The sequence below is a fragment of the Uloborus diversus genome, chromosome 2, assembly GCF_026930045.1.
Source record: "Uloborus diversus isolate 005 chromosome 2, Udiv.v.3.1, whole genome shotgun sequence".
NCBI classification, from domain to species: Eukaryota; Metazoa; Arthropoda; class Arachnida; order Araneae; family Uloboridae; genus Uloborus; species Uloborus diversus.
The window spans coordinates 190,966,309-190,980,596 of record NC_072732.1 but is presented as its reverse complement, the minus strand read 5'-3'; the positions used below and the strand labels follow the sequence as shown (position 1 = coordinate 190,980,596).

Genomic DNA, 14,288 nt, shown 5'->3' with positions numbered 1-14,288 from the left:
ATTTTCTGAGAACTTTTTTTTTAAAAAATATTTTAAATACTTTTACAATTTAAACTTCTTATTTCTTCTTCACAATAGGCAATGGACATAAAAAATGAATTTTGAAATTTAATAGTATTTATTAACGGCATTAAAAAATACTTCAAAGATTTTAAATAAATGTATTTAACTTTTTTCTTAAACTGGTCAATAAATAACTCAAATTATCTTGACCAAGTCCTGTCACGTCTCATTTTCTCAATATTTGTAGATTGTACAGAGAAAACTAATCTAGTTAAAAGGCTTTCGTGTGAATTATTTTCTGCGAACCAACACGTCACAAAACTCGAATAAACAAGGTATATTTTTTAGAAATTAACAGGTTTTACAAATGGTCGGACAGAAAAAGGAATAGGATGTACAGTATTTTCATTATCTTATGAAAAAGTTTAATATTTCTTACTCTGTACACAGAAATAGAAAAACAGGCAACATAAAATTCAAAGAAATGTCTTAATTAGGCTGGAATTCAGTAAAAAGGGATTTAAACTACTTGAGGTTCTACAGTAGTTTTGCATAACAAAATGAAATACAATAAAGTAAAATACAAAAAAAAAAAAAAAAAAATGTCGCAATAAAAAACGAACAAATAAACAATAGATTTTATCACTCAAGAAGTAACTTTGCCTTAACTGTTGGTAATCATGGAAACTAAAAAAATCTGAAACTTCACCAATACCCTTCTTCTGAAAATGCTGAATTTTCCAGCTTTTTTTATCAAGACAATTTTTGTGCTTTGTCCATATACTTATGCTACAATATGCTGCGAGTACCCCACCTTTCCCCTAAAAAAAGACAAAAAAACCCACATTTCTTTTAAAAAACCCAGCTTTAGTTGGGTTTTTTTGGGTTTTATTTAAAAAAACCCAAAAAACCCTGGGTCCATGGGTTTTTTTAAAAAAAACCCGGGGTTTTGCCAACCCTGTTATAGTCGGATCTCCATAACTTGAATATTCTTTTATCTCGGAAGTTTTCGATGGGTCTGAAACTCTTGAGGCTGTTCTGGAAACTTCCCATAGCTCGAACGCTTTAGTCAGGCCCTTGGGACTTCGAGTTATCAAAAGTTGACTGTATTCTTTTGTGCCAACATAGCATTGTGTATAAACCCTCAACTTTATTTTTACGTAAAGGTGGTACTGAACTTGATGGTCTTAGAAATAAACGGTCGTTAGTCGCACTTTGAACAAACTTAGGCAATGAAATTAACTAATGCCCAACGCTGTGGATTACATTTTCCTTTTGCTCATTGTGATTGAGACTTTCAATTTTTAAACTACAGTTAATTTTTTGTAAAAAAAAAAAATCAGTATATTTCACTGATTTTTTAAAAATATACTACCTTATTTAGCATTTTTTAAGAACATCTTTAAAAAAATATTTTGTTGTATTTAATCAATTTAAAGTGACTTCTAAATTATTCATTTTGATGCCTGAACACACTACCCTAGGCATCATCACTCTTAAATTTAATTTCTTATATTTAACACTGACCTTATATTTGCAAAGAGCAACCAGTTAAGAGAAACATCCTCTGTATGTCGCCAAATCAAACAACCAGTGCAACCAGTTGCTCTATGCAAACATAACTTCATAACATGAACATAGAAGATAGGCAAAGGGCTAGTTACTCTCTTTTATGCATTTGTTGACTTCTTGTGTAGTGCAACCTAAGGCTACGCTGTAAAAGATGGGAGGGAAAGTATACCGGAATCCTGCATTTTAAATGCTTTTCTTGTTGCTGATCTGAACAATAGAGAATTTGAGTGGGTTGCAATAAATTTTTATAAAATATTTTAAATAAACAGAATTGAAAATATATGGGAATAATTTCTCCATTTATTACATAATTTGATTTAGAAATCCATTAATATATCATACAGGTTAGCAACTGTGGTTTCATGATCTCTTTAGTAAATATTCTGTGCTTATAAAATTTAACCCTCTAAATTAATTTGGTATAAATATGTTTTATTAATAAAAGTTTTAACCCCCAAAGCAGAACAGTACTAAATTTGCGACGTATGTTGCAAAACAGATGCCTGAGCTGCAGAACAATTCTGTTCCAATATGAGAGGAAAACTCAGACAAATTTTCTGTAGAAATTCTACAGATTTTAAAGAAATTTCTGTAAAAACTGAAGATTTTGTGCAATTATCTTCCAACTCAAGATAGAATTTTGCAAATTCTGCAGATTTCTTTGAGTAAGAAAAAAAATCTAAAATTCTCAGAATTTGCAATAATTTGGCGGAAATTGCTTGTATTGTTTGAGATTTCAATCCTTTTGCATCCTGAAAATATTTCAGTTATTTAGAAAGTTTTGAAGTGAATTATTATATGCTACCGTAACTCGACTAATTTTGTTTATTATTTTGTTATTTATTTATTAATATTATTTTAATTGCTCCTTCATGATTGTAAAGTTAACTAAAAAACATGGTGTGACACCTAGGTTCGGGTTTTTATAAAATTTTGTATCTTTTCTCTTTTTATGCATTTCAGGAAGTATCTTTTTGGAGTATCTCAATCGGTTTAGGTTAGACAAAAATGCATAGCAACAGTGAAGTTTTAAAAACTAAAAAAAAAAAAACTTCCTGGGTATAAAATGATTTTGATTTAGGGCACCCGATTTGTGGAAAAGGTCACGTTGGTTGCTTGTGTACAGAATGCTTGAAGTACTTGCAGAACAATTTTGGTCAAATGATTTTACTTTGCAGAACATCATAAAGTATTCTGCTTCAGGGGTTTTTACTGCAAAAATAATTTTTAACTGAGTTACCAAGTCTTATCAATTTTTTCTTGCATAGAAACTTTAATTTTTTGAAAAAAAAAAAATATTTCTGAGAACTTGCTTACATTTCATATTTTGCTAGTAAAATATTTTACTACAAATTTTTATAAAACAAAACATTAGTCGAGCTTTTGTTTTCAGAAGTTGATGGGACTGATTTTCTTTCAATTCTTCCTACAAACGATAATTTTATTGACTGTTGCGAATAGGTTAGTCTGCTTTTACACGTTGGTAAAATAGTTATTAACATTTTTTGTAAAAATTGTACTACAGTAAAAGCACCTGTATTAATGGCCAGATTTTTGCCTCGCCTATTTTGAACCCATAGACTTCATGTTGAAAGCACCCTTAACAACGGCCATCCAACCCTTTTGAGCGCTCGCCAAGTTTAAGTGTCCATCCTCATTTTTCAGGAAAATTGTCACTTTTTATTTCTAATTTACTTACTATTCAGTTCAAGGAGGCTCACAGCAAATTAGGCCTTCAATTAGAGGTCAAAATTTCACTCAAATGCTTATTTTATTAGTTGGTCAGTGTGTACGTGTAATCTGGGTTGCAAACGACTCGAATATCATTTTTATGAATCTCAAACAACATATTGAAGTTCTGAGCAATGTGAGCACAGAAAATCAGGAAAAAAATTAATAAGAGTATGACTTTGAATTCTTTCCAGCATAGAGCAGCAATGGAATGGAGTGATTAAATAATAGGGAAGTTGCAACCTATTAAATGTTCATATTTTGGCTATTGCATATTGTTAATTGACCCTCAAAACTAAAAAATTCACCATCGCCGAATTTTAAAACACCGTGGTTGATTTTTAATGAATTTTTAAAAATCCACGCGCAAAAGTGCGCTCTTCTGAAACGTCACAAGCCTACGTCACAGGGCGCGAATGGGCAGCCTTCCGCCGAAGATCCCTTGTTTTCGCTAGGGACATTTTGAGCGCGCTGATATTTTTATTTTTTAGAAATTCAATAATCCTTTTGAACACACTATGGAGGCCGGATTCGTTAAAGCACAACCTAATTAATCTTCCTCAAATAATATCAATGGTGATATTCGAATATTTCCGAGAGGATGAGAGGTTTAATGTTCCAGAAACGCGAGGAGATAAGCCTTTTACGTTTCATCTTCGAAGTCGAATGCACGTTCTTCGATTTCTCCCATGACATGGGAACCGGTTCGCTAGCGTTTCTCTCCTATTGGACGTCACTTCCTATGCCATCTGACGTCACAGGCGCTTGAACTTTAAAAATTAATTTAAAAAAAACTACTTATCGTATCGCAAAAATTTTTTCACCTATGATGTTCATACATGTTACTCTATCATATAAAAATAAAATTGAAAAATCGAAAACTTCCCTATTACAGTGCCAACTAAGACAGGTCTTCTGGTTAACGAGTTGGAAAAAATAGCTGTTTTTTAATCAAATCTAATATTAATGTGGGATTGGTTTAAATTAACAGTTTCTGTGGGGGAGAGGGAGGGGGCATTATTGACATTTTTTGAGCAAAAACATTTTTACACATTACCGGCCCACTAATTTGACTTTTGAGGATCATTAACATCGGCAAACTTAACCCAAGTGATTTTGGGGATAATAGATAAAGTCGTCAGAAATTCTGATGCAATTTTTTCAATGACTAACAAATTGGTCAGAGATAAATGAATTTGATAACAATTGTTGAAAAAGGTTAAAAATTTAGTCGCAAATAGCATCCTTTCTTCGAAAGACATAAACAGTAATTAAATATAATGTTCTATTTCCCCTTTAGAAAGGTCTCAAACTTTGTTTTATGTGTTAAGACTTGCTTATATTATGTATTATAGGAACTAATATTGCAACTGTAAAACAAAAACCTTTTAAAGCGGCCACCCCCTCTGAACGACTAAAAATTTCATGGAACGGAAAGGTGGACAGAAATACGGAATACAGTGGAAGAGAGGTTCCACTGTATTTATTAAGTATATTGGTAACCAATTACATTGTATTAGGGAATGGACCCCACCCCTCCAAAAAAAAAAAAAAAAATAAATAAAAATAAAGATAAGAAACAAAACATTGTTTCCTGTAGCAATGGAATAAGTTTCTAGAATCTGCATATAAAAAAAATCAGCATTTTTTAGCTGGAAAAATATTTTCTAATAACTTAATTACATGATTGGGTAGGTTTAATTTTAGATTGCATTAACCGAATATGTATTCTTTTGCATATTTTAAGTAATGCTTCATAGGTTTTTTTCCTATGTTTTTACACTCTCTTTGTTTTTGCTGAAAATAGCAAATAATTAACGAAGATATATATATTTTTTAACTGTTGGAGATTGGCCCATTCTGCCACTTAAAATTTACTACTAGTTTACATTTAGTAACATAAATACTATAGAATGTTATAGACTCAGAGTTTTTAAAGCATAAATTTTATGTGAAAGGGGATTCAAATGTCTAGTATAGTTGTGACAAAATTGTTAACATCTTCCATAAAATATTTTAGCCAAGTTAAAATATGTTACTAATGGAAAAATAAATATTTAAAAATTGGATTAATTGAAGAAAGGAACAACGAGTAATTTTAACATACAGTATAACTTCGATTTAAAGATTTCCTCAATTTAATGATACATTTCACTGGTCCGTATTTGAGTGTCTATGCTCCTCGATTTAACAATAAGTTTTCCCAGTCTCTTGTCAATTGTTAAATCAGGGTTATACAGTATTACTCACTTTTGATAATAAAAATTTGTTTTTGTATAATTTGGAGGATTGTATTTTGTTTTGGGAGGCAAAAATCGTGATATCTTATGCTTAAAAGTGGTCCAGAATATCAGTGCATTAAGTGTTGTACGGAGAACAGAAATGGCAGTGTGAGTGTTAAATATTTTGAAAGTGAAAGATTTAGCTATTCTTTTGAAAGTATTTTTAAAATAGTCGAGAGGCATGACAGAAAACATTGTATGCTTAAAAAAGATATACTAAATCAAGCATTAAGCACCATATATCAGCTGTTTGGATGTCTCGTGATATGTTTGTTACAATATTTATGGCAATACAATGTTCTTCAGAAGCTAACTCAAAATATTTTACAAAAAAATAATTCAAAAATTGATGTTTAGAAAGTTAAAACATTAAGAAAATTCTTTTAATTATTTAAATATCATTATTTTTTTTCCTTTGTCAAATAAATACACTACTTTAAGGAAAGTCTTAAGTAAAAGTTTGAATTAATCCCAATATTTGAATTTTTATTTTCTGTACCTTACTTGTGCATTGTAATTTACGAGATTCAGGTGCACTTTTACACTTAATTTCAAAAATTTCATTTGAATAATTCAAAGTACCCATAATACAGGGGTGCCCACCTGGGGGAAGGGGATCATGGCGCAGACTGCGCCATTGAAATTTCTAGGGGAATTGTTTTGAGGGGTATTTTTCCATTTTTTGGGCCAAGCTTTTGGGGCCATCACAATATTTAGTCGGGTTGCACCCCTTGCTCTTAGGAAGAGAGGGGGGGGGGGGAGGCACCTCTGCATAATACAAAACTTTGCTTTATTTCATACTTAGCATATGCTATTTGCTGTCAAGAAAATATTTCAGTTAAAGAAGTGAAGAAAAAAAGTTGATTTATGTATAAGAGAGTACATGACAGACAGTCAACAGAGAAGTCTGAAGTTACATACAAGACTGTCAAACTTTTAACTAAAAATCAAATCTCTTATTCCTTATGTTCAGAGGTATGCTCTCCTCGGACATTCCTCATCTTTCATTAATCACTATATTGTCACAAATTTAGTTGCAATAATTGTATAATTTTAAAATTTATTTAACTATTTCCATTAATTATTATTTATTGCAGTGATGGATGCATCCAGCAAAATTCCGGAAGGCATTTTATACGGTACGTTTTCAACGTTTGGATCTTATGATGAGTGCATTGGCATCAAAACACCCAATTTGAATATGCAAGCTCCGTATAGAGGACAATATTGCTCGATTAATATCCAGCCTGTTTTGCCAGAGAATGAACGGCACTTCACAATTCAAAATGCATTCAGGAAGTATCCAAAGTTGAAGCAAATATTTCAAGTAAGTTTGTTGAAAATTTTTACTGATTCAGGGCTGTTCGATTTTAGCCAGGTCAAAAAAGGCTGGCCAGCTTTTTTTTGGTTTAAACCACTTTTAAAAAGCCGGCTTTTTTAAGAAAATAATTTTTTGGCCTTTTTTTTTTTTTAAATTTGAGACAGTGAGAAGCAATGGGATACAAGTGAACTATTTTAAGTTTCGAGAAAAACGCGTTTAAAGATCAAATCCTAGGTAGGTTTTCATTGAAATTTTTTCTAAATCATGCTGTACAGCAGCACCTACCAGGGCTTCTAGTACAATCTCTAGCTCCAAGACAGAGGAGAGGTTCACCTACCCTTAGTACTGGTTATCTCCAAATTTTTAATTTTGCCACTTGCATCCCTTTGCTTCCCACTACTTCAATTGTAATTTAATCAAAATGAAAATTATGTATATATCCTTAATGCAATTACTACTGTATTAAGTATAATTCCATAAAACAAGAATAAAAATTTGGCACAGTTGTTAAGTAACGTCGTTCATTACAGGAATTTAAAAAAAAACTTGTTCAATATTAAGAAATTAGTTCAATAGAATTTAAATGAGAATAAATACATTTTGGCTAAATTTAAAAGATCACATAACACTGCTGGTGCCAGTTATTTGGTTCAGACTTTAAATTACAATGCACTTAGGTATACCTTTTCGTTTAATCACCAAAACTGTTTATTTTCTGAAGAAAAAGTGAAAAACATTTTTAGAGAAAATAGTTTCCTACATAAGAGTAAATATAATAATATATATATATATATATAAGTTAAGAAAACCAAGAAGACTACAATGGTGAATAGATTTAAATTCTGCCAGAATGATATATTATGTCATTTAGTTTTTGTTTTCACATATATTAAGTAGGACTCGACCGATGCATCGGCGCCGATGGTTCAACAATTTAGCCATCGGCATCGGCGGCCGATGCTAACTTGCAGGAAACATCGGCCCATCGGCCTTAAAAAACATCGAAAAGCCAATGCAATTGGCCGATGTTTTTGAAAAAAAAATAAATAAGGACCTTTGTTGTTTTACTTTTCAATACAAAGTAAATTGAGTTACCGTTTTCATATAAAATCGTTTACTTAAATTTCAGTATGAATTTCTATTTTAGTCACCCCTGAAAGAGTTTTTAATACTGCATTCAGGTACCAAACAAGCTAATTGTTGCGTTGTTTCTTGCAGCTGGATGTACGTATGTACCTCTCATAAGTCATAACTCAAAAATGGTAAGCTGTAGAATGCTAAATTTTCGCATGTGGGGTGTGCATACGTTCCAGTTGTGCACTTTCCTTTTTGTTTTGATCGGGTGTTCTAAAAAGCCTATTTACTTATTTTTTGTGGCTATTAATTATTTATTTCAATGCAAAACTAATTAAGCGTCTCAGACTGACGATCATTTGGTGATATTTTGCCGCATTGGAGACCATGGAAACAAATATGAGATGGCGAAACCGTTTTTTTTCATTTTGTTAGATTCCCGTTGAACCGACGGTAATTTTTAATTTTTCGATATTTGTAATATGAATCACAGTATTGCAGTTTTTTCTGTATCTCTTCGGCGGAGCTACAAGTTTGAGGCCCGTCGAAATACATTCTGGGGCCCTATTTCTTCATCACAGAAGTTGTAAAACATTTATCATAGGCATTTTTGTAATTCCTACGGTTCTACTGTGGTTATGGGGACTCTCGCGCAATTGCAACATTTGCTATATTTTAAATCCGCCACTGCACATCAAAACAAACTTGGGTGCAAGTATTAAAAGGGTTTTTCTGCTCAATGTTTATGATTATTTTGAACTCTATTTTTTACGACTATTTTTTGTATTTCTGAGAACACTTATGTGCCCCTCCTTCCACTCCCTCAATTTCTGAAACTAAACTCTAGTTGTACTTCTGAGTTGTTTAAAACTAAAACCATTGATAAAATTAGAGATTTTTTTTTTCAAGCTTGATCCATTGTTTAGGAAGAATTTCGAGCATTAATGTAAGAAATTGATTAAAGACATTTTGAGTGGTGACATAATTCGGAATTCAAAGGGAATTTTGAATTTTTTTTTCGGAAGTGCTGAAGTAGATTCAGAAACTCTTCCGAGGCGTTGATGGTAGCGGTTCTGTTCGATAAAAAGGGGGCCGAAGTTGGGGCCAAAGTTTAATGTTGTGAATTACTCCAAAATCAGAGGTTTAAAAAAGATTAAACAATCAAATTGTTCAATATTACGTGTGCAAACATCAGATCAAGTAGTATATGTATTCAGTGATTAACTTGGTGTAAATATTGAGTTTGTTTATTTTGGCTGCGTTTTAAGAACCTCGCTCTTTTCATGGCTATTTCTTTTTTCCGTAAAATTTGTGTCACTGTTATAGCTTTTATGAAAAATGCAAACTTTTCTTTTCATAAACTTTAAATAAGTATACAAATATTCCTGTTAGGATTTATTATTGTAATTTATTTGTTACCTTTTTTGTTTAATTTGATGACTAAAAAATTTCTACGTGCACTCTTTCCACTTTAATTAGTTGACGGTTTCATAGTTTTATTCTTATTATTTTATTTATTTATTTATTTTTTTGAATGATTAAACAACATAATTTAATGTTTTTTTTAACTGTCTTTAGTGTACCTAAATCCATACATTATACTAAATCCATACTGAAATCTTAGTTATATGTTCAATTAAAGAAGAAAACAAATCAATTGGTTGTTAAACAGTCTCGTTGTCTTTCTTTCTTTTTTTTTTCTTTCTTTCTTTCTTTCTTTTTTTTTTTTTTTTGACTGTTTGTTGTCTTCCATCCTACAGCAGTCAAAGAAGGAGAAGCATAACTACACCCTGTACAGATTATACGTAGTACGATCCAAAAGTTCGAGGGACAAGCTGTATTATCAAACCTTACCCAGAATAGTTCACATTACCAAAGCACATTCACCTTCAAAAAATCACCTTGAAGGACTATGTATTTCTGCCAGTGTTCATATAACTTTTAGAAACACTCCTGGAAGCCACTTTTTCGCTACCTTCTGTGGTGCAGTTTTATCTTCTCCTGACGGAAGAAAGCGGCGCCCATGCAAATATTTTTTTGCTGAGAACAGGTAAAAGTCACACGGAGCCAAGTCCGACGAAACGTTATGTTATTTGTTTGTCATATCAGAGTATTGACCAATCAAACAGTGCATCCTCAACATGAAAGTCGACTTCTTCCCCACGATGAAGTTAAAGCAGCAGCGCAAGAGGCCTTACAGAAGGTTGCGAACAAATGTGTTCCAGGAGTCCTTCTAAAAGCTATACGAACGTTGGCATAAGTGCATAGTCGTTTAAGGTGACTATTTTGTAGATATATGTACTTCGGTAATGTGAACTATTCAGGGTAAGGTTTTATACAACTTGTCCTCAAACTCTTAGATCATACTACGTGCGTGTGAGTTTTCAACTTACTATTTCATAACGTTTTTGAGTAACACAAGTTTTCAGGCATAAAGACATCACAAAAGAATTTGCGATAATTAACTAAGGAGGTGTTCAAAATGGATATTTTGGTGATCTATATGTTCTTAGGTACATATGCATGTACACATGTGCCGAAAAAACTTGTGAAGTTTAAATTGGGTAATCGTAATAGAAATTTATGTCGAAATCTGATTTTTTTTTTTTTTTTTTTTGTGATGACAATTCCTTATTCGGAGCAAGGAAGCAAAGTGAAAAGAATTAATGATTCCCTGACAATCTTATCAATTTATTTCTGTTAGATTTTCTTTTTTTTTGCCATCGGCCATCGGCAATCGGCTATTTGGAGGAAAACAATCGGCCATCGGCCATCTTGGAACAATCGGCCAACAATCGGCATCGGCCCATCGGCCAAAAAATGCCATCGGTCGAGTCCTAATATTAAGGCAAATCTATAGCAGCAGAAACCTAAAATATAATGTTTAATGAATGTTGAACTTAGTTCTGTTTTACAAATACACCTTAAGATTCATTATAAAAAAAAATGTTATTAAGGCATGAAGAGTGGCAAATTTTTGCATACAAGTGTTTTAAGGAAGAAAGGAAGCTATTCTCAGTGTTAAAGACATTTTAGTTTACGGAGGATCATCCAACAGAAGCGTAAAGGATTTGTCTGAAATGAGTTTCAGTTTTTGTGTCTATATTCCTTTTATCATTTTACTTTCAGCTCATGTGTTACTCGTTATTGTTTTATTACTTCAATTGACATTTGTTAGCTTATTAAAATTTAGAGATCATTATTATGAAGAATACAGTACATGATTTATAAAAACCAAAAAAGACTGGCTTTTTTTGCAGCCCTGATTTAAGCAGTAGCATTCCTAATACTGCAGTTTGGTCTCATCCCTGCTAAAATATGAAAATGTGTTACTGTTATTTACAATGCATTATGTATCAGCAATTTATACTATTTTCAACAGCTGAAAGAAAAACGTTAATTCTATTTTTTTTTAAAGTTTAAAATATTTAGAGGGAGTATGTATGTACTTATTGTTCATTTCTAAAACTAGAAGTACATTTTATTAAAAAGTTAGTACTCTTTCAAAACTTCTAAACTACTGCTGTTTTTTTTTTTTTTACATTGTACTTGAATTGGTGAGAGAGTGGAAAGAACATGTTATATATTTTGAAAAATCAAGCATGAAGTTAATGCATGCTGTTAGGAAGTTTGTAATTTGGGGTTGGGGGCAACACTGCTCTCACTATATGATTCATGCTTTTTTTAACACCTAATCCACCAGATACTCCATGTTCAATAAAGAGCAACATAACTTCTGTAAAATTTAATAGGACATTTAGTTACAGTTCTATTATTAATATGTATTGTACATAATAGACTGTCATTTAATTAAATTTGGTAAAAAAGTTTTTTGTTACATTGTTGTGATTTAATATAGATACAATGCATGTCCCCCAATCCTTGTGGTATATAGGAGGGAAGGAAGAAGGGTTCTGCTAAATTGCATATTTATGTTTATGAATAAAACACAACATATATTTCACAGGATTAAATAATGAATGTTTTACTTTATATTGTGGTTGTAATTATTGGTATGAAAAATCATTTTAGGAGATGAATATTGAAGAAGATACCATGGCTTACTATTATATCTTAAAACACAGAATTGGTGTTTGTATGCCTTCAACTTGCAGTATAGAAGATCTTGGGAACGTTACGGAGAAATGTAGGTAGACTTTCTGTGTCTGTTTATGCATGTACATTGTTGTGAACAGAGCTAATTTTATTTATTTATTTTTTTTTTCAGTGGCAGATCAATTAAAGATGAAAATCACAGTTGGAAGATGTGAAACTTCCGAGAAGCCTAGACTTACGAAAGGACAAATCATCAGCATGTGTGTATAAACTTCATATTTTATTTTTTATGTTTACCAAAAAAATTAAATGTGAAATACGTATATTTTAATTTTATACATTGTTAACTTACTTCTGTTTTGAAATTACATTCTAAAATTTTGATCAAAATTTAGATTTGTTCCTACTTGGTTTGTTTACCATTTGATAAATTTCTAGTTTTTTTTTTTCCATACAAAAATATATGAATGCATTACATTATAGGTCATTCTTTTATAAGAAAAGGTTCTAGATTAAAAGAAAAAGAAAAAAGCAGAGAAGCTACTTTATATGAATCTAATATTTTTAATGTAAATGTTCATTTAACAAACATTCAAAAAATTTTTTTTACTTTATTGGCACCAAAGTTGTAACGATACTAAATCTCTCCTTCAGCTTTTAAGGGAGTATTAGTTGATACATTGATTTAGTGTTTTTGCAACTTTGGTAACAAGAAAATAAAAAATATTTTCTGAATGTTTGTTATTAGAATATTTACACTAAAAGTATTAAATCTTATGAGCTATGTTACATTTTTTATTTAGATTATTTTTCTCATGTGTACAGAAACTAGGGTAACGGCACCAGTAACAGACAAGGGTCCAGTAACAGACAGCCGTAAGTTTGGATTTAAATAATAAAAATTTTAGGCGGGTAAAACTGATGTTGCTGCAACCCATGAATACGGTGCAACCATCTATTGTTATCAGAGTGAAATTGCTGAGTCAGTTGGTATTTACAAGGCAGTGGTGGAAGTTTATGAATATCCACCACAAGGTCTGTCGGTGTTTCATGTTCCTTTGAATTTAATTAGGTTTTAGATCTAAAAATAAAGAACTTTTGCACATTTTGAAGGGGAATTCTATCCATTACTCACCCTTTCCTTATCCTATCTGTTACTGGGTATCATCAGAATTGTTGGTGTCTGTTACTGGAGGTCGGACCTTTTTTCAAAATTGAGCAAAGAAATATAGAATTAACTCATTCAGAGGATCCAAAGCAGCCAAAGGTTAGATGAGATGTAGTAGCATGAGAGAAAAATAGTTTAAAAAGTATAAATGCATTAAAAGGCTCAGAAAAATGATTTAACCTGAGAGCGATGTCCTGAGCATGTCTGTTACTGGTGCCGTTACCCTAGTTATTTATTTATTTTTTAATTAAAAAAATCAATGCTTTTAAAAATGTACATTTTTATTTATAAAACTATTTTGAATATTACCATCTATTTCGCTTTAACAACTAACAGTGCAACACACTGTTGGCAGTAAGTGTTCTAAGCATGATAGTTATACATTCAAGATGCTATTTGCTTTTAAAACAATAAAAATGTTCACAAGAGATCAGAGAGAACTATGTTCATGCTTTCTTTCTTTATTTTAGGTGTGGTGTGTTTATTATGTTTGGCATAGTTGTTGTTGCAACAATCATTGATATGTGTATTCGATTCAGAACTAAACATGAAATGGATTTAGAAGACATTATCAGGAAGAAAAGTTTGTATAAATCAAATCCTTTAACAAATAATAATAATAATAATAACCTATTACTCATACTGCTATGCTAAGCACAAAAGTCGTATCTGCACTTTGTTGTGAAATTGAGTTAACAGTTGATTCTTTGTCACATATTTCACCTAAGTGCAATGTTTTATGGTCATCAACAGGAAATATTTTTTAAAAAAATCTGAAAAGGTTGCATCTAAATCAAACACATGGAAGCACAATTTAAACAGCAATTTCCCATTTTGAACTCAGTTGAAGATACGACTTTTATTAACTAGCAAGGCAGTGTAGTAACAGGGTTGATTGTGTTCCGGTATTTTACCGAATTTTCGGTATTTTCGGGCGTATTTCCGGTATTTTTATGTCCGAAAATACCGGAATTATGTTTTTTTTTTGGTTATACTTTTATCTCCCTACCTCCGCAATTTTTTAAAATTATATAATACTCATCAAATATACCTGCAAGAGCCTTAAGGACACCTATCTCTT

The 14,288-nt window shown here is 31.5% G+C and overlaps 1 protein-coding gene across 1 annotated transcript in view; it reads left to right on the top strand.

The window, feature by feature from the left end:
* The window catches only part of LOC129216228 (uncharacterized), a 109,632-nt gene that overhangs the window by 71,292 nt on the left and 24,052 nt on the right, over positions 1–14,288 (top strand). The window contains exons 2-5 of the mRNA XM_054850425.1: positions 6,686–6,915; positions 12,016–12,130; positions 12,212–12,299; positions 13,678–13,790. Coding sequence (XP_054706400.1) covers positions 6,686–6,915; positions 12,016–12,130; positions 12,212–12,299; positions 13,678–13,790 — 546 coding nt within the window. The remainder of the gene's footprint in view (positions 1–6,685; positions 6,916–12,015; positions 12,131–12,211; positions 12,300–13,677; positions 13,791–14,288) is intronic.